Genomic DNA, 18,807 nt, shown 5'->3' with positions numbered 1-18,807 from the left:
GTGAGCACAGGGCCCCACCTGCACTACCAGGCTCGCCTCCTGCCAAGTGAGAACAAAGAGTGAATGCAGTCCAGGCTTCCTGAAGGGCCTTGGAGGCGTGGATGAGTAGTGATGGGCTTGCAATGGCCACGTGCCAGGTGCAGAGATCCTGAAGGCCCAGGCTGACGCTTTCGTTGGTGTTATTTTTAATTCTATTTCCAGTGCCACAATAGAGTGATATTTAAGCAACTCCTACAGGCCAATGCCCTGCAGTTTCTCCAGATTGACAGCTGCAGACTGGGAAGTGTCAATGAGAACCTCTCGGTGTTACTGATGGCCCAGAAGTTTGGAAGTAAGGGCTCTGTGGAGTCTGCAAATCAGACGTCCGTCTCCCCTCCCAGTGGGTCTGTGATGCCTCCTGTGATTTTCCCAATTCACATGAATCTGCACTGGGCATTTTCAGCTTTTTTCTAACTCTCGTTTAGGCTTAAGTGGGGAATCTGACAGTTGTCATCCTGGAATTTCATTCTCCTAAAGATTAATGATTTAATCACCTGGGCGCAATTGAAAACCACAGGCTTCTTTCACCCCTTCCTCTCTGCCTGGTTCTTTTTTTTTTAGTAAGTGGAAATTATAATGCTAGAATATGGCTGAGTGATTGTAATCCAGTCATTGTAGTAACCTCCAGTTTCTCCGCCCGACTCTTGGCATTAAATAGAAATCTTTCTTCATCTTAGTTCCCGTCTGCCCCCATGCTGGTGGAGTTGGCCTCTGTGAATTGGTACAACACTTGATTATCTTTGATTACATAGCTGTCTCTGCAAGCCTTAAAAACAGGTCAGTAACATGGCATTTACCAACAACTGTGAGGATGGCACAAGACCAGGCAGCGTTTCGTTTGGTTGTACGTAAGGTCACCATGGGTTGGATCCAACTCACCAGCAGCTAATAAAAACAACAGATGTGGCATTAGCTAAGAATCCTTTCTGCTCAACTAGTGTCCCTCGATCCAGGCCACATCTTTCCAGTTCTCCGGTCATGACCGGACACCAAGAACTCTGCCTGTTGTGCACATCCTAGACACAAAGGCTGAGTGAGTGGGTTTGCTCCCGCTTTGCCACATGGGGCAGAGACCCACCAGTGAGCAGTCCTTTTCCCGTTAAGGGGGCGGGCGGGCAGGGTCTTGGTAGCTGAGTTCATTTTGATTTGTATACTTTGGGAGGTGAGGGGTTTACAACCACATGGAACCCAGAACTTCTCTCTCAAACTAGCTCCTAGCTCTGAATTTCTGAAGCGCTGTTTTCATTCATTCATTCATTCTCTGCTTATGTTGACTCCTCTTTCTGACGCGGAGTCTTGCATGATATGGCCATGTCTTTATTTGGTGCCACCCTCTTTCTCAATATGACCCAGATGAGCTTTCTCTTTAAATTTGGACAGTCTCCTAGTCACCTGACACATACAGCTTTGCTGATTATGCTTTTCTTTTCTACTGGAATTAAATGTGGTATTGCAGAAAGATCACTAAAGCACATAGTGAACACATAAAAACCTGCAAAAATGGGAAAGGATTGAGAGAAGCGGGATTCGGTAAGGACATAGAGGGGGCTGCAGGTATAATTGTAGCGGTTTATTTCTTAAGCTGGGGTGAGTAGTCAGCTGTTGCTCTTTAATATGCCTGAAATATTTTATACTCTAGAATAAGAACATAAGGTTAGAAATAAGGAGACCTGGGTTTGAGTCCTGAAGCTGTCACAGTTAGGAGATTTCACATGAGTCTGAACCTGTTTGTTCATCTGGAAAATGAAGGTTGGGACTAGATCATTTTTTTTCCTTCTTCCAATTAATATTCTCTGATTCTGTAATAAAAAAAAAATTCCTGGGTTAGTCTGCTTTTGTCCCCTCTCATTTGTTCCTGCTTTCAGGACTAAGAGGAGGTTCCAACCAACCTTAAAAGGTCCTACAAGTCTTGAGGGCTGAGGAAGAGGGACCCCCTTAGCCTTAGTGACTCCATCACTCACTGAGCGGTTGGAAGGGCCTCGTGCCCACTGCAGACTCTACTGTATGTAAGAAACAGACACGTGCCATCATATGACACGTGCTTTGAGATTCTCTGCATGCAACACAGTTCCCCACTAATCTTTCAAAGCCCAGTTGACCTCTTCCACGCAATGACTCTTCATTTGTGCCCTGTCCTTTATAGATTACATAGAGCACAGTTTAGTCGATGACTTAGTGTCTATGGCCAGTTAAAGCATGCCAATTCCTCTGTGTCCCCAGCACCTGCACACAGCCCACACATCACAGCTCTTCCTCTACAGATGACTAACGTCAGCCAGGAAAGTTAGTTCACTTGCCCAACATCCCAAAACCAGAATGTTGCTGGCACAGAATTAAAACACAGATCAGTCTAACTCTAAAACCTATGCTCTTAATCTTCTAAATTACTAGTAAAGCTAGAAGAAACCTAACTTCAGGCCAAATATGCCCACAGTCCCAGATATTTATGGAGTCTAAATTGATGCTTTTGGGGTCATCAAACCTTTAGAGTTAAAACGGACCTCATGGTGCATTTCATCAAAGTCTCCCACATTGCCTTAGAGGCTGGCACAGAGGTTAAGAGATTTGCAGACACACATGGTCTCAGCCGAGTCTTCACAGTGGGAGTCCCGCCTCTGCTTTCACCATTACTACCATGTGAATAATTTAATTTAAGGTATTACTATCCCAGCCAGATTCTTTCCTCCTAGGATGTGTGAATATGTCGACCACCTACATGAACATTTCAAGTATCCTGTGATAATCAAGAAGGCGTCTTACATGCCTCCTAAGGTAGGACGTGGCCTGGGAGGCCCACAGGGGCATCACTGCCAGCCCTCACCATGCTTAGTCCCATGAACTGGCAAATTAGTTTATTTTCATTGTCTAGAAACAAGTGTTAGTAGGTATCAAATTCCTGCAGTCTGAGGGCCAGGGCTGGGAGGTTAAATTGCCCCAACAAGGCTTCTCTAATGCCATCTTTCTTAGCAGATGAGGCCTTAAAATGTGTACTCCTTGTGCAAAACCAAACCAAACCTGGCACCCTCTATAGCAAGTTAGTGAGTTCGAAAAGGTTCTGACTACAGTTGTGTTATTTGGGCCATTTGTCCTGATGATGTTCAAGAGTTCATGGCTCATTTGCATCAGTGGAGGTTGAGCTCTCAAAGGAAGAAAGAAAAACCATGAATTTCCCATTCAGTTAACTAGTCCTGGGAAGTGGTCAATAAAGTGCTCCCCTCCCCCCATTTTAAACAATTTGAAAACATTTTTTTTAAAAAATTAGTTCAGCTGCCTTTGGTTTAGCTTTAAAAGCATTTCCAGGAGGAGCAGAAATACGTAGAATGTTTTGTTCCAGGTGGTTATTAACACTGTTCCATTTTTTGTCTTTGCTAGGATGCTGGCTATTCAACAGAAATGAAAGAGGAATCTGTAAAGAAACACCGATTTCCAGATGGCGAAGTCTGGAAGAAACTCCTTGCTGGTCAAGAAAACTAAGTTGTCAGACCTAACACCTTTTTCTAAGTGAAAACGCTTAACAATTCTTGGATATGGCTTTACAAAAACAGAAAAAAAAAACTCATCTTACCAATCAAGAGAAGTTCGGCTGGAAGACTTATTAACCTCAGGAATTAGCTCAATAATCATTATTCGATTCTCTTAGCAAATAAATACATATTCTCATATTTAATCCTTAAATGAATTTAGATTTAACTAATCCAAAGTCCAAGAAGATGTTCTTACAAAATTTCTATCAAGTGCTGGTACTAAACATTAAACTGTACTCTAAGAATAAGCAACATGTTGCATAATTTGTTGGAACAATTCCTTATTCTATTTAATATCTGTCATAAATTAGCAAAGTAAAAATAGTTCTGCAGCACCCTGGGGTATCTGGTATGCAGCAGAGGTACAGAGATTTCACTGATTAGCCTGGAAGTGGTTTAGCATTTCTTGTCTTGCTCAGTGTAAGCATATTATTAGAGAATTCACACCATATTGAAACTAATGAGGACAAAATGGTATTTCATAGATTGTATTTTCTTATAATCCATAAAAAATTCTTCCCTGAATGGTCATTTAAAAAAAAAATTATTGTGGTGAAATATACATAACAAAAAATTTGCCAGCTTAACCACCTGTAAGTGTACAACTGAGTAACATTTATTACATTCACCATGTTGTGCTACCATCACCACTAGGTCATGATATTTTAATGATAAAATGTAGCTGGAATTAGATGAATCACAGATAAATAGGGCAAAATATAGCATAGTCAGCATTTCTAAAATACAGATTCTAATTCTATAAGTAGCATCCAAACAGGAACAGCAAATGTTTGTTTAGGAGTATTTATTAGTCACATGGAGCCCTGGTGGTGCAGTGGTTTAAGAGCTTGGCTGCTAACCAAGAGGTCGGCAGTTCAAATCCACCAGCTGCTCCTTAGAAACCCTATGGGGCAGTTCTGCTCTGTCCTATAGGGTCACTATGAGTTGGAATTGACTTGACAGCAATGGGTTTATTAGTCAGATGCAGTTATTTTAGGCAGGAACTAGGCAGATAAATGGCAATAAGGAATAAAAATGACAAATGCAGAACACAGCTTTATTATAGCAATATATAAAAGAACTTTAAATGTTCATAGCCACACTATACATTATGATTGATAGCATCATTCAGCTCACTCAAATTTGGGAGAATAGTTTATAGAATTCTTGAAATCCGTGGACCTTCATAAAGACATGGGTTTGAAATGCATATACACGTTTGTGTTAAGAGCACATACATTTTCACTCTCCCAGCATTGGTCATAATCTCAGCACTTTCATACATCCTCAGTGAGTTAGCCAAGCTCAAGACCTTTTACTACTACAAGAAATGGTACTGTTATATCTGTCACTGGCAACATGCTTAAAAGGAAGCAGTTTTTGAACAATAACTGACAGGTAACCCCCGGGGTTCTGACCTAGTTCCTTTTTCCTTTATAGCAAAAAGAACCTTTTCACCTGGGCGTCCAGTCCAACCCCTAAAGGCTGACAACATCCTTGAAACGACTCTAGACAGCCATTTCCATTTTAATAGTTGGATGAGGATTGTACCCTTCAATCTGAAAGTCTTCGGCTTTGAAATCATCAATTGTCTCGACTTTCCGAAGAATGTTGAGCTTGGGGAAAGGTCTTGGTTCTCGCTGGAGCTGAAAACAACAAAATAATGCCGAGGACCATTATTTTGCCCTGTTTGTTCAAGCTGCTTTCATTCTGCTCCAATGTCTCTTCATGAAACAAATACACAGTATTTTATAAACTATTATACAGGTATAAAACCGTACATACCACGTCCCTGGTTAAATGATACTATTGGAGGGGAACCAGCCCATTCACATGCAGATAGGAGTGAAGTGTGTTTTGTGAAATTACATAGCATCAGGAGCCTGATGGTTCATGAGGTGTAAGGTCTTATAACCACTGGGGAATTAATTTATTAAGGACAGGGACAGTCTTTTACTTTTGTGTCTGTAACTCAGACACTCGGTATGGTTACTTGAGTTCTAGAACCCCTATCCCACTGTCCTTGGCAGAAATGGAAGGAAAGATTAGATCTGTTGACAATTAATAGAGACCCAAGCCAGTGGCAACTAGGATGTGGACATAGCTGGATGTGGACATAGTCTGTTCAACATGGGCTGGAGAAGATAGCTGGAGAGAGAAGCATCTGAATAAGCCCTAAAGTCACCCTCTAAACAAAAGCAGCCAACTTCTCTAGAAGGAGTAACTTTCAAACCCAGGATCTAATCTGGAAGGGGCTAAAAGGTTTGGTGGTGCAAATGGTTAATGTGCTCAGCTGCTACCTGAAAAGCTGGCAGTTCGAGTCCACCAAGAGGTGCCTCAGAACAAAGGTCTGGCATTCTCCTTCCAAAAAATCAGCCAAAGAAAACGCTATGGAGCGGTTCTACTCTAACATACATGGGGTCACCATGAGTTGGAACTGACTCGACAACAATTGGTTTGGTTTGGTTTTTAATTAAACACAGTCACTTGCATTTTTACTGCCATTTCAAATCATTTGTCGGCAGAGATTTGAATAGGCAGATTTTTGAAAGTTAAGACCTAAATATTGTAATTAGCATAAAATTAAGGGAAAATATTGACATTTAAATTCTCCTTCAAGTAAAAACAAAAGCTAAAATGCCCCCTCTGGGCAGGTCCCCGGGTCAGAATGTGGCTCTCCCTCTCTGGCACTGCTGCTTTGGTCCATACAACACCTGTCACAGTTCTACAATGTAATGTTACCTGCCTGTGGCTGTGAAGGTGCATGTCTACCTTATCCCTGCCCACCTGGCCACCACCCTTCCCAAAAGTGAAGCCCTGAAATCAGAGCACCTCCATCTTCATCTCGGACACCTTGGACACAGATTCTAGCAGAATGCCTAGTCCGTAAGGGATGTTCCATAAATGAACATTTTACCAGACTCCTAAGTGTAACAGATATAATTCTTACCTGAACTTTCAGGGGCTCAATGTGATTCAGGTAAATATGTGCATCTCCCAAAGTATGTACAAAGTCACCTGGCTAAATTCCATGGGAGAAAGCAAGAGTAAATGTTTTAGTTTCAATTCCTTTAAAACATTTAAAAACACTTTATATGAGTATGCAGCCATCCCAAGACTTTTCAAAAAATAAACACAGAAGCTTTTGAGAAAAGTTAATTCTAAGTTATCTTGTGTGAGTAAAGTCTGATGCTTGTTAGTTTATGCAGGACACAAGGGCATGAAAGCTCCATGGAAGGTTACAAGGGAGCCTGTTCATTTTTTATTTACACATACCAATCGATTCTCATTATTCACGGTAGTTAAGTTCTATAAAGTCATCATGAACACTGAATTAGCAGATACTGAACCATTATTCCTAGGAAAATACAAGGTTAGGGTCCTGGGAGCCCCTGGTTCCAACATTTTCATCAACTGATCAATACATAACCTTGTTTTATGTGTTTCAGCTTAAAGACACCTTATTTGATATAGTTGATTCATTAACAGTGAACTCACTGCCAACAGCACTGTAACTCCTGTCTGAACGAAGCTTATCTAATACGTGTTTGTGAGGTACACCACAGCCTTCTCGCACTTAGGAGCACTAGACAGCACTTCAGCACTGAACTTGGTCATTTAAACATGAAATCATCAACAAAAAGCACGACAATGTGAAAAATGTGGCACTAAATAGACCGTAGAAAATGACACTTGTTTATAGAATGAGAGCTAAAACAAAAGGCAGAGCATCACTCTGTTCGACCTCAGCTGAGAACATGTGCACTGGGGGCCTCTGCACATGCCCACCAATGACTGCAGAAGCGCTGCCAAGTGTTGACTGTGGGGTTACAAACAAACTTCGGCCAATAGGTGAATTTGCAAATACAGACTGCAAACAACGAGGAATGACTGTATCAAATTTTGGAACTGATTAGATACTGAATTCTCTGCCAGTTTTTCCACATTAACGAATCTAAGTGCATCACACTGGCAACTGTTTTTCCCTGCCGAGAGTAGCCCACCTTCAAGCCGGTGATGTGTGCAATCATGTAGGTGAGCAGGGCGTAGCTGGCGATGTTGAAAGGCACCCCCAGGCCCATGTCGCCTGACCTCTGGTACAGCTGGCAGGACAGCTCACCATTCACCACATAGAACTGGCAAAGGGCGTGGCAGGGAGGCAGCGCCATCTGAGGAAGGTCTGCGGGACCACAAACGAAAATGAGGGGGGGTGGGGGTTCTAACAGATGTCGCAAACACAGGCAAAATCAAACAGGAGAGAAACAAGCCAACTCACAGATCATAGAACCGCTGGGCCGCAGCAACCCCCATGAACCACGCCATCCCCCTCATGTCAAAAGCAGACCTCTCTAACCCCAGTGGTAGCACGCAGCTGACAGAAACCTGTCTATAAACTGAGACTTCTGGGTGAATGTCTCCTGTTAGTTTAGCTCTTCCTTCCAAGTGGAAATTATCTGTGCTACCTTCATGGCACCAACTACAAATATAGGAGGAATTAATTCATTTGGCATCTCAGGTATACTCTCCTGTATTCAAAGTCTTTATTACAGATGCAAATGTTCCATGCTGGTATTTATTACACCCTGGCAGAAATTTTAATTTTACAATATAATTGTTAAAAATGTTAGTAATCGTAGAACTAGATGGTGTCTGGCTACCATTACCGACCACTGTGATAGATAGATACACCCTGACAGAACAGAAGAAAAATGTGGAACAGAACTCAAATTCTTAAAAAGTCCAGACTTACTGGACCAGTTGAGACTGGAGGACTCCCTGAGACTATCACCCTGAGATACTCTTTAAACCTGGAACTGAAACTATCTCCTCAGGTCACCTTTTCGTGAAATAACAAATAGGCACACAAAGGCTATCACCTGTGAGTACAGTGCTCCATTAAAGAACCATCTATATGAGACCAAAAGTCAACAATTAACTCTAAGCAAAGATGAGAAGATAAGGGGGTGGGGAAACTGGCGTACTGGTAACAGAAGAACCAGAATGCAATTACAGAGAAAGCTGACACATTCTGAAACATTTAACTAATGTCACTGAACAATTCCTGTAGAGATTGTCAAATGGGAGCTTAATTTCTATGCAATCTTTCACCAAAAATACAATAAAATATTATCAAAATAATGTTAATAACTGTGAGGTAGAGGTGATCTGAAACGTCATCTGCCACAATTTATAATGTTAAAAATCTTATGTGTACTTTTATAGGCAATTAAAACCCTTTTTTGGAGTAAGAATGGGTATAAATACACAGATTAAGATCATCTGGGTCCAGCCCCATCATCTAAAGGTGAAAATAGGCCAAATGTGACTTGCCCAAGGTCACACACCCAACAGATAGCTGGAGGCAGAGCCTGGTGGTTCTGCCTCTGCCGGGTGCCTACACCATATTGCTTCCTTCCTCCTACTAGCATGGCTGGTACAAAAGAGGATGACTGGACTGCTTCCCACCTTTTGGATTCCAAGCACACATGATGATTCTTCTGTCGTCAGGGTTGGTTTTGATTGTGTCAATAACCTTTTTCAGCTGGTCTACTCCTTGACCTGAATAATCTAGAATTATCAGAGAGAACATGTACACAAACGTTATCACAGCATCTCATGAGACAAGCTTTAGAGGTCATCTATGATAGCCCCCATGACTCATGGTCACAAGTTATCCCACACTCTCTACACACTTCTCAGAACTCGCTGGGTGATGTTGAGTTCAAAGCCCTGTCTAGGCAACTTGAGTCTGTCCTCTAGAGCTATATCAGTCTACCTGCTTTTCTACTCAGGTCCTTTAAATATCTGGTCTGTACAGTGTCACCTCCTCCATGTTCCCCCTCCCCATATTGCTGACCTTCTCCAATCTAAACAATCCTAGTTTCTTCCAATGGTCCCCACAGGACTTAGTCTCTATTAACCATTAACCATTCCTGTCACACGTCACCAATACAATCAACTTTTTATCCACATGCCACAGGAATTATTGGATCTAAAATAGAATATACCATTTTATACATTCCAACTAACAGAATACTGTGGATTCCTTCCTGTAACCTAGATACTAGCCTTCTAACACTACTTGGCTTGTAAATATGAGGAAACCTCTGTAATGATTTACACCATCTTATACTTTTTCCCCATTTCTGATCCCTTGCCTTCCTTCTGAATGGAACCTGAAGCTGACAACTGATTTTGCTAACGGAAGTGCAGAGCTTTGCATTTTCCTCTGGTTAAACTTCACTCACTGGTGTCAGACTATGTTCTAGCCCAGTAGTTCTCAACCTTTTTGGAGGAAAGTCCTCTCATGATCACAGTTCCAAAAAAGGTAATATGAAAGCTAAAAAAAAAGATCAACTAGGATGGAATAGTTCTGTATCTTGATTGTGGTGGTGGTTACATGAATTTATACATGTGCTAAGTGACTGCATGTGAAACTGGCAAAACCCAGTAAGCTCTCTGGATAGCACCATTGTCAATTTATACAAGGTGAAAACTGGGTGAAGGGTACTGGGGACCTCTCTGCACTTCTGTTTTTTGGGGGGACAACTTTCCATGAATTTATAATTATTTCAAAATAAAAAATTAAAAACAAAAAGACTTTCTTACTGAGATCTGACCCCTGCATTCATACAACTCTAAATTAAGAGCATAATTTTATGATGGCCCCTGAAGCAATAATGTATAGGAACACAAGCAGGGCTCAGGGCACCAACAAGCCAAGGGAGTGGCCTCGCATCCTCAGGGGGAGGTCCTAGGACAGAAGGCTGCATACTAACCATCTACAGCCATTCACCTGCAGAAATGGTTTGGCCCACACCATTTTTAAACTTCTGAAGTTGCCAACATTAAAAAAAAAAACAAATCTTATGACTGCAAGTAAAATGTAGATTTTAGGCTTTTATTAAAGAATTCTAACCAAACTCTGTTCAAATTCCTCAAGCTGGGTAGAGGCGAGATGTTACTGTCCCCTTTAGCTGGGACTTAAACTCGCCAGTTTGCTGGTCCCTACCCAGCCAGTCGATTATTACCTCTTATCTCTCTCCCCCAACACACTGAGGCAGACATTTGCTTTTGCAACCCGTCCCATGGAGAGAGGGCCAGGACAGGGCTCTGTGACACTCAGCAAGTGGTGCCACCAACAGTGACCGAGGAAGGAGGATGTTAGGAGTGAGATGTTTCCTTCCTCTACCCCAGCAGGGCAGGGAGGTAGCGTGGCGACCAGGTAACAGTGCCATCCCATCAGCACCACCTAGAGTGTGCTGGGTGGGTCAGTTTGAAAAGGGAGATCGGAGCAGCCACTAGGCAATCTTGAGGTTCCTTCTCCCCTTATCTCAAACCCGACTACCAACCACTGCCAACCACATAGCTCTGCCAACGAAATAAGATTCTCCGATGTGTCATGTACCCAGTAAGCACTCAATAAATGTTAGTCACAGAGGGTGTGGTCTGACCTTAATGGGCTTAGCTGTGGCTCCTCCACAGCTCTTCACAATGTCCAAGTTACACACCAACTCTCCAGAAGCTAACTTATTATCATCCCCTGGGGCTTTACTTATTTGAAGCAACAGAGCAAACTCATACTATGAAGGGCCCTCAGAGAAATCTGAGGTGTCCCATCTCCTCACCTGAATTCATATCTTTATATTCTGCCCCAAAATGCCTCCACTGAAAGCCATAAACTGGGCCTAAATCTCCTTCCTCTCGGGTGGGGAATCCCAGGCTGTCCAAAAAGTCTCGAGACCCATTGGCATCCCAGATCTTCACTCCCTTGGAAGACAGTTCTTTAGCATTGGTGGATCCCTGCAAGAGAGGGGGAGAGGACAGCAGGCATTTGAGTTCTGAGTCACCTGTGTTGATCCCCACAAGGGCCGCCCCCAAGTGGGCTCCGGCGTGTACTCAAAACTCTTAGCTAGGCACGTGGCACCTCCCCTTTTTCAGCAGGCTGGTCTCAGCCCAGACTCCTTGGGGGCCTACAGGACAGTGTGATCCTTGCTTTGGAACCACCCCTCAAATCTTTTTTCTATTCCCCTCAACTAAATTTTCTAGACTACACACCTCCAAGTCCTTTAATTACTCTCACCTCAGCTGACAGCTCTGTTTCTTAACTAAATGTGTTCTAAGTATGACATCCCAAAATGAATTTAATGTCTCAAGTGTAATTTGTTCAGTGTATCTTATACCTAGTATATAGGAAATTTCTACTCATCAGTTTAGCCAATACTAGCTCTTCTGGCAAATATATCAGTCACATGGAACTAAATTTGGACCTAATTCATATTCATATATATGCCACTTTATAAAGTTATAAAGATATGTTATAAAACTATGTAACTATACTTACGTAGTTAAGGATCTTTTTTTTTTCTTTTTTTTTGCCAAGTACAAAGCCTTATGTTTCTCTCTCTTATATTTCAGCCCGTTAGACTTGGCCCATTACATCCCAAACTGTTCCTGATCATGCATTCTCTTACCATCAGCAAGGTCAAGCACAGGCCTGGGCATAACATGCTATAAAGGTCACAAGCAAGGCTTTGGAGCCACATACCCCTGGGCTCAGTGTGGGGCCCTTCCACCTACCTTCTCCTCTGACAGCTCCCTACCTGCCTAGTCTCAATATCCCCATCTATTAAAGAGGACATTACTGCAGTGCCTATGACAGATGATTATTTTGAGGATTAGAAAATACAAGCAAAATTATTCTTAGAAACAGTGCTCCAACCAGTTAACACTGAATTGTCCTTCTACACAGCCCCTATTTCTCTATCTTGTCTGCTGACATGCAGGTACATACATTCCGACTCCTGTATGGTATCTAGTCACCAGTGGAACAGCCCTATCAGAGGTGAGTCTGAGAAGTTCCTGGTGAGGACTTTTTAGAATCCTGAATTCAAGCTTTAAGTTAAAACAGGCAAACACATTTTATTTCTGAGCATATCGCTTCCTCCCTTTCTACTGCTGAGCTTGCCCCAATTTTTTCACTTCCACCAAATCACTGCTCAGTCTTTCACGTATTGCTTCCAACACCTCCCCTACCCATCCATTCAGACTGGGCTCTCGCTAGTTTAAGAATGTCCTCTTCTTAGACTTCTGATGATGTATTTGAAAGTAGAGGCTCACAGTCGGTTGAGATTGGCCAACACAGGACAAACTACCCCAAGAACACGGAACTAAGGAAGACTGGACTAAATCCAATCTAAACCCTTCTAAAAAGTGGAAGGGGGGTTGGTCCCGATTGGATGCAAGGCCACGCAAGCCACACCAAGAGCTCTGCAGGATTCATGAAATGTCAGAAGTCAGCAGCCCTCCAGCTTCACGAGCAGAGAGGAAGGAGGATCACCATCAGCCAAGGCTGATTCCTGTGAGCTGGCGGTCAGACATACCTCCACTCTCCGAACTATTTACCAATTCTGACACCAGCCGTCCTCCCCACGGTGCGCTCTACTTCTCTGCTGGGTTCAATAATTTGTTGCAATGGCCACACAGAACTCACAGACCATACTCATAATTATGTGGTTTATTAGGGAAGCAACAGGCTACAATTCAGGATGAGAATCAACTTGGGGAACAATGTAAGACAGGATTAGCTCATCAGTCAGGGCAGCTTCCAACCAAGACAGTTCTCAGCTCCTCCTTGGCCATGCCTGCAGCATTCTCAGCCTGGCCTCCTCACTGGGCCTCTGGCTCTGCCCTGCTCAGGCAAGTTTCACAGCTCCTTATCTCCACCAACAAGTGCCTGGAGGCACCCCATTCCACCAACAAGCCTCCTGCAGGAAGGAGCTCAGCTCTCTCATTCCATGGACTGGTAAGCCCACCACAGCTGCCTCACTCCATGGACTGGCAAGCCCACCACAGTCGACTCGCTTCATGGGCTGGGAAGCCCACCACACCCATCTCGCACTGGTCTCCTGGTTCCCGCTGCCGCACAGTCTCTCACCTTCTTGTACCATCTCCAATGTTAATAGCTCTCTCTGTCTCCCGGTGTAGGAGGTTTTCAGTACAGGGACTCCAGGTCCAAAGAACATGCTCCTCTCCCAGCTCTTCTTGATGGTAGTGAGGTCCCCCTCAACCTCTGTGGGATTGGCTTTTTATAAGCTTACACCTCCCACTAAGACCACAAACTGACCAATCCCCTCGGTAGGCCAGTCACCTAATTTGCATAGCAATTGACCAATCCCCACAAGTGTTTATGTACCTTATTTGCATAGCAAACAGTCCAATACCTTTGGAAGATTGTGGCCTAGCAAATCTTGTGGCAGAACCACACACCCAGGGCCAGAAAGGCCCTATATAAAGAGAACCTCGTTGCACTGCACGGAAGGATCCCAGCTTCTAGCACAGCCAGAACTAAGCTGTCTCCTCTGGCACCTCTCCCACCAGCACCAGCCAGAGCATCCCTGGTTCTGGATCAGGACGCAGGCGGAGAGAGAAGCCAGAGGAGCTTGTGGGTTGGCTGCTGCCCACCATTACAGAACTCCAGCCCTTACCAAAGGTACCTATTCAGCTCTTTGGAGAAGATATGTCTTGTTACTGAAGCCCTTCTAGTTTATATAAACATGAGAACATGGCTGGCATCTATACTAAGTGTTCAGTATACGCAGACTGTCTCCTATGTGGCAGGCTGTGTTCTAGGCCTTGGGGTTAGAACAGTGAACAAGAGAAAAATATTTCTGCTCTCATGGAGCTTACAATACATTTTACTTCTTTACTGTCTGCCTTCCCCCACTAGAAGGAAAAAGGCAGACATTATACTTTAGATGATGATAAAGCCTATGGAGAAAAATAAAGCAGGGGTGGAAGAGGGTGCTGGGGCAGAATCAGTCTTAGACACAGAGGTCAGAGAAGAGTCACTGAGCAGAGACTTGAAGGCAGTAGGGAGAAAGTCACATGTAGAAGGTTCCTGGGAGAGGGAATGGCAAGTGCTGGAGTCCTGGGTGGAAATGTCGCGGCAGGTGGAAATGTCGCAGCAGGCGGAAATGTCGCTGTGCGCTCAAAGATCAGCAAGGAGCCAGCGTGGTGGAGCAGAGCCAGTGAACAAGCAGCAGCTGAGCCCAAAGCTGTAATGGGGGCCTCACAAGTCCCCCTAAGGCCCTTGGCTCTTACTAATGAAATGGGTGCCACTAATGGTTTTAGGCCGGGAAGTGACATGATTTGACTTATAAAAGGATTTTGCTGGCGGCTGCTCCAATAGGAGCAAGTTCTTACCTTGATAAACCACAGCAGCTCCTCCAAAACACCCTTCCAGAACACACGCTTGGTTGTCAGCAGAGGAAACTCATCTGAAAAACAGTTTACTACATAATGTGAAGGTGGCAAACAGGACACGCCATCCAACTTTCTCTGTGGAAGCAAACTGCCCCGGGAAGTAAGGCCTGGAGTCACCACAGGAGCATCTGAAAGGCTGCAATCCCACGGGCGGGCATCATGGGTGAGGGTCGGGCTCCTGGGCTGCAGCGGCAAGTCAGGGGCACAACTCAGACCTAGACAGCCCTCCCGACCCCCACAACGCTGGACTTGGGAATCCCACAGACTGAAAGGGAGCGAGGTGAGGGCAGGGATAGCCATGTGGAAAAGGGAAAGGGAAATAGGTCCTATTGACTGCCTAGTTAGTGTGGACTCTGTGGAAGAGGAGTGAAGACAGCACAAAATACGCCCCAGGACGAAGCGGAAGGCTCTCAGGACTAATTCCATGTTTATCCTGCCAGAGAAAATTTGCTCAGGACCGGGGGACAGTAGGTAATATCACACTGGCCAAAAATATAACTTAAATATTTGTAAAGCAAGTTAAACCAGTTGTCATCAAGTCGATTCTAACTCATGTTGACTCCACGCGTGTCAGAGTAAAATGTGCTCCACAGGGTTTTCAATAGCTATGATCTTTTGGAAGTAGATTATCATGCCTTTCTTTCAAGGCATCTCTAGACTTGAACTGCCAACCTTTCAGTTAGTAGCTAAATGCTTAACCATTTGCACCACCCAGGGACTCCAAAGCAAATTAACCCCTGTATTTTTAATGTACCAAAAATAGTTAAACACTTCATATGCACGATCCTATTTAATTCTACAAAACAACTGTGAAGTACCCTTATGATCTGCATGTTACAGGCACCACGGGCAATCAGGAAGTTTGCTACAGCTAGAAGGGTGGGAGGGGAGGCATCAAGTGATAAATAAAAACGTTAAATTTCCCTCTAAATGCAGTACATACTCAACCCTCATTATCAGTTGTACAGTCAACATTCATGTAACAAGGATATATTTTTCAAGCACCTACTTTTATCAGTATTGCCTACTGAGCACTGTTTCCTCCATTTTGGACATACGAGGAAGCTGAAGACCAGCGAGGTAAGTAGCCTCCCCCCCGCCCCGCTAGTCAGGGCAGAGGGGCTGGATTCAAAAAGCAGGTTTGTGGCTCCCCGGAGGCCACCACACTGGGAGCTGCAGGAAGGTGGATCTCTCTGCTCAGAGAGAACTCTGGGGCTGCGTCAGACCCATCAGTCACAGCTGCTCAGTATTTTTCAGTCTCTAGAATGCGTGTAGGAAGTCCCTGGGTGGCGTAGTGCTCCACTACCTAAAGGTTGGAGGTTCAGACCTACCCAGAGGCAGCTCAGAAAGAAGGCTTAGGGATCCACTTCCAAAAGACTGTGAAAACCGTAGGGACATCTAGTGTTAACTCTATAGAAATCTGATGTTACCCCCTTTCTTAAAAACCTCCAAGGAGGCCACTCCCGTACGAAGCAGGTGCTCAGTCCAGGGCAAAGGGGTGGCCCGACTACAGGACAGTGGGGAAGGGCTGTCTATCTCCTGCCTAATGTCCTGTCCTCTTCCCCCGCCCGCCCCTTTTGTCTGCTGAAAACCCCACCCTAGGTGTTCTGAGCTTCGTAATCAGGGCATCTACCCATCCTGGGACACCTCTTCCTAGGGGCCGCTCTCTTTCAAAGGAAAAGGGGAAAGGACGAATAAAAACTCCTCCTCGGACTCTTCGGTCATTCATTCAAGAAAGCTGGTTTGTGGAAGCTCGATGGGAAACTGTCCGGAACTGGAAAACCGTGACCACCCAAGTCCCGCCCGCCTGCCCCCCGCCGGTCCTCTCCCTTGTCCTCCCACCGCCCAGCCGGTAACCTTCCCTTCCGTTTTTAACGACTTTGCAAATCGGAGTGGCAGGTGGAAGGCAGGGAGGAGGAGGGGCAAAAACGGGGCCGACCTTTGGTTAGCCACTAGGACAAGCCCAGGCGATCCGTCCTCCCCTCTGGTATAGGGGCGAACATTAACTAGATTATCCATCTTTGCGGAGACAGCATAGTGGGGTGAATAAAAGCACAGGCCTTGGAGCCAGAACGACCTGGTTTCACCTCCCAGCTCTGTGACTCCCATCTGAGTGACCCTACGCAAATCATGCATCAAATCCGAGCCTCAGTTTCGGCGCTTGTAAAATGGATGCGTCCCTACATCCTAGGGCTGCAGCTAGGACTAAACGTGCGAACGCGTTCACCACGGGGCCTGCGTCTCCTGCACCTTAGCCTAACCCGGACGGCGCCCCTGGCGAGCCCACCCTGCCGTGGCGCGGGCGCGGGCAGTCACCTCTCAGGCTGTAGCGCGCCTGCATGCCAAACACCGACAGGGTGCCAGTGCCCGTGCGGTCCTCCTTCCGGACGCCGCAGCGGAGGATGTGCTCGATCTGGCCCAGGTACTGCAGCTCGCCATGGGGCCGCGGCGCAGGCTCCTGCGCAGCGGGCGGCGGCGGCGGCGACTCCGAGCCGGAGGCAGGCATGGCGCGGGGGACGCTGGCGTCGGCGAGCGCGGTCGGGGAGGACGCCGGGCACTTCCGGGCGCCTTTTCCCGCCGAAGTTTTTAAACTACTCCGCCTCTTCCTGCTAGGTGGCGCCAGGGCCACCGCAAACCTGACCCCGGAAAGTGCGCAGACCTTCAGACTCGCTTAGAATTTAGCCTTTTAAGAACCTTTGGCTTAGAAAGAACTCCTAAAACTTGTCTCCCGGTGCACTTGCCGGGAAGGGTAGCTCTAGTTGGGCGCGTTAGTGAAATCTTAACAACAAACAAAACTCTGTTACTTCAAATATGTTTCCCACAACGAAGGGGAGCATGGAGCCCTGGTGAGGCAGTGGTTAAAGAGCTTGGCTGCTAACCAAAAAACAGTCGGCAGTTCGAACCCACCAGCTGCTCCTTGGGAACCATAAGGGGCAGTTCTACTCTGTCCTGTAGGGTCACTATGAGTTGGGATCGACTCAAAGTCGACGGGATTGTTTTTTTTTGGAAGGGGGTGTTGCTAACAAGTGATTTTCATTTCCATTTTTTTCCCCTATCGTCACTGAAGGCCGGCAGCTGGAGCAACTGAAATAATGAAGCTTTCTTACTCATTTAATGACAGCAAGACGTTTTTCCAGTTTTTAATATAAAATTTTTCTATTTTAGTGAAACGTTTATAATATAAACAGTAGTGGATAGGAATTATTTAGTAATGTGTTAAAATATACTAATACATGTGTGGTTCATGCAATAAGCAATCTTTTGGGTCAACAATTTATTACACACATAGTAGGTGCTCAATAAATATTTGCTGCGACCTCCGGGAATATGAAGAATAAACCGTGGGTTGTGTTGGAAACTTAGTGAACACTATTCCTTTCCGTTCAATAAAGTGAACAGTTTTTCCTGGTTATCTCAAGTTATTCTTTTTGCAGCATTCTACAATGTTTCTGCTAACGTGCACTTCTCAAGGACAAGGTTAAAATTTTTGTGACAGGAGAACGGATTCTGGAAGGAGGTGTGTCAACAAACCCTAAACCTGAGGTGCTTGGCAAAACTAGAATGGCTGACCCAGACCTAAATCAGACTCCATTTTGGTTCACTCACTAAGACCTTAGCCTCACTTCTGCTTTTCACACGACTCTTCATAAATCTGCAATTAGGGTTGAAGCATAGCTTGTTAGTTTAAGATAAGAGGAAGGGGCCAGATGAAAGTTTGTTACGAAAAGTCCACACAAAGGTACTGGGAAGAATGCTTTGTTCAGAATGTTTCAGAATGTTAACAGGTAGAATTGCTGATGTGAAGAAAGACTGTTAAGAAATATTGTTGTTTAACGACCCCTTTTGTGACTTTTGCCATGCACTCGCTGTGCCTGCGAGCAGGTAGACCTTGTTTACTCCATCCTGTAAAAATCTCACTCCCCTCCTACACTTTGGAGCACTACTGAACTCTGCTAGAGTGGTACAGTATCTCCTGATT

The 18,807-nt window shown here is 44.9% G+C and overlaps 2 protein-coding genes across 4 annotated transcripts in view; one reads left to right on the top strand and one right to left on the bottom strand.

The window, feature by feature from the left end:
• Window positions 1-4,088, top strand: part of ENOSF1 (enolase superfamily member 1) — a 29,528-nt gene extending 25,440 nt beyond the window's left edge. For all 3 annotated transcript variants that reach the window (XM_023724701.1, XM_004389701.3, XM_004389702.2), the window contains 4 exons: window positions 202-331; window positions 717-816; window positions 2,730-2,811; window positions 3,412-4,088. In XM_023724701.1, the coding sequence (XP_023580469.1) occupies window positions 202-331; window positions 717-816; window positions 2,730-2,811; window positions 3,412-3,513 (414 nt within the window). In that variant the 3' untranslated portion in view covers window positions 3,514-4,088. The remainder of the gene's footprint in view (window positions 1-201; window positions 332-716; window positions 817-2,729; window positions 2,812-3,411) is intronic.
• Window positions 4,089-4,512: 424 nt separating this feature from the next.
• On the bottom strand, window positions 4,513-17,390 carry TYMS (thymidylate synthetase). The gene is made up of 7 exons (XM_004389700.2): window positions 17,145-17,390; window positions 14,769-14,842; window positions 11,192-11,366; window positions 9,030-9,131; window positions 7,568-7,743; window positions 6,514-6,585; window positions 4,513-5,209 (listed from the first exon to the last, which is right to left on the bottom strand). The coding sequence occupies exons 1-7, from the start codon at window positions 17,332-17,334 to the stop codon at window positions 5,072-5,074; spliced, it is 927 nt and encodes a 308-aa protein (XP_004389757.1). The 5' UTR covers window positions 17,335-17,390; the 3' UTR covers window positions 4,513-5,071.
• Between the last annotated feature and the right edge of the window lie 1,417 nt (window positions 17,391-18,807).

Source organism: Trichechus manatus, unplaced genomic scaffold (genome assembly GCF_000243295.1).
Source record: "Trichechus manatus latirostris isolate Lorelei unplaced genomic scaffold, TriManLat1.0 scaffold00256, whole genome shotgun sequence".
Classification (NCBI taxonomy): Eukaryota; Metazoa; Chordata; class Mammalia; order Sirenia; family Trichechidae; genus Trichechus; species Trichechus manatus.
This window is presented reverse-complemented; position numbering and strand designations above follow the sequence as displayed.

Coding starts and splice junctions, on each gene's coding strand:
- TYMS (XM_004389700.2), bottom strand. CDS start 17,334: ATGCCTGCCTCCGGCTCGGAGTCGCCGCCGCCGCCGCCCGCTGCGCAG. Junction 9,132..11,191: donor ATATAAAGATATGAATTCAG/GTGAGGAGATGG, acceptor TGATAATTCTAG/ATTATTCAGGTCAAGGAGTA. Junction 7,744..9,029: donor GTGTGCTTGGAATCCAAAAG/GTGGGAAGCAGT, acceptor GTGGTCCCGCAG/ACCTTCCTCAGATGGCGCTG.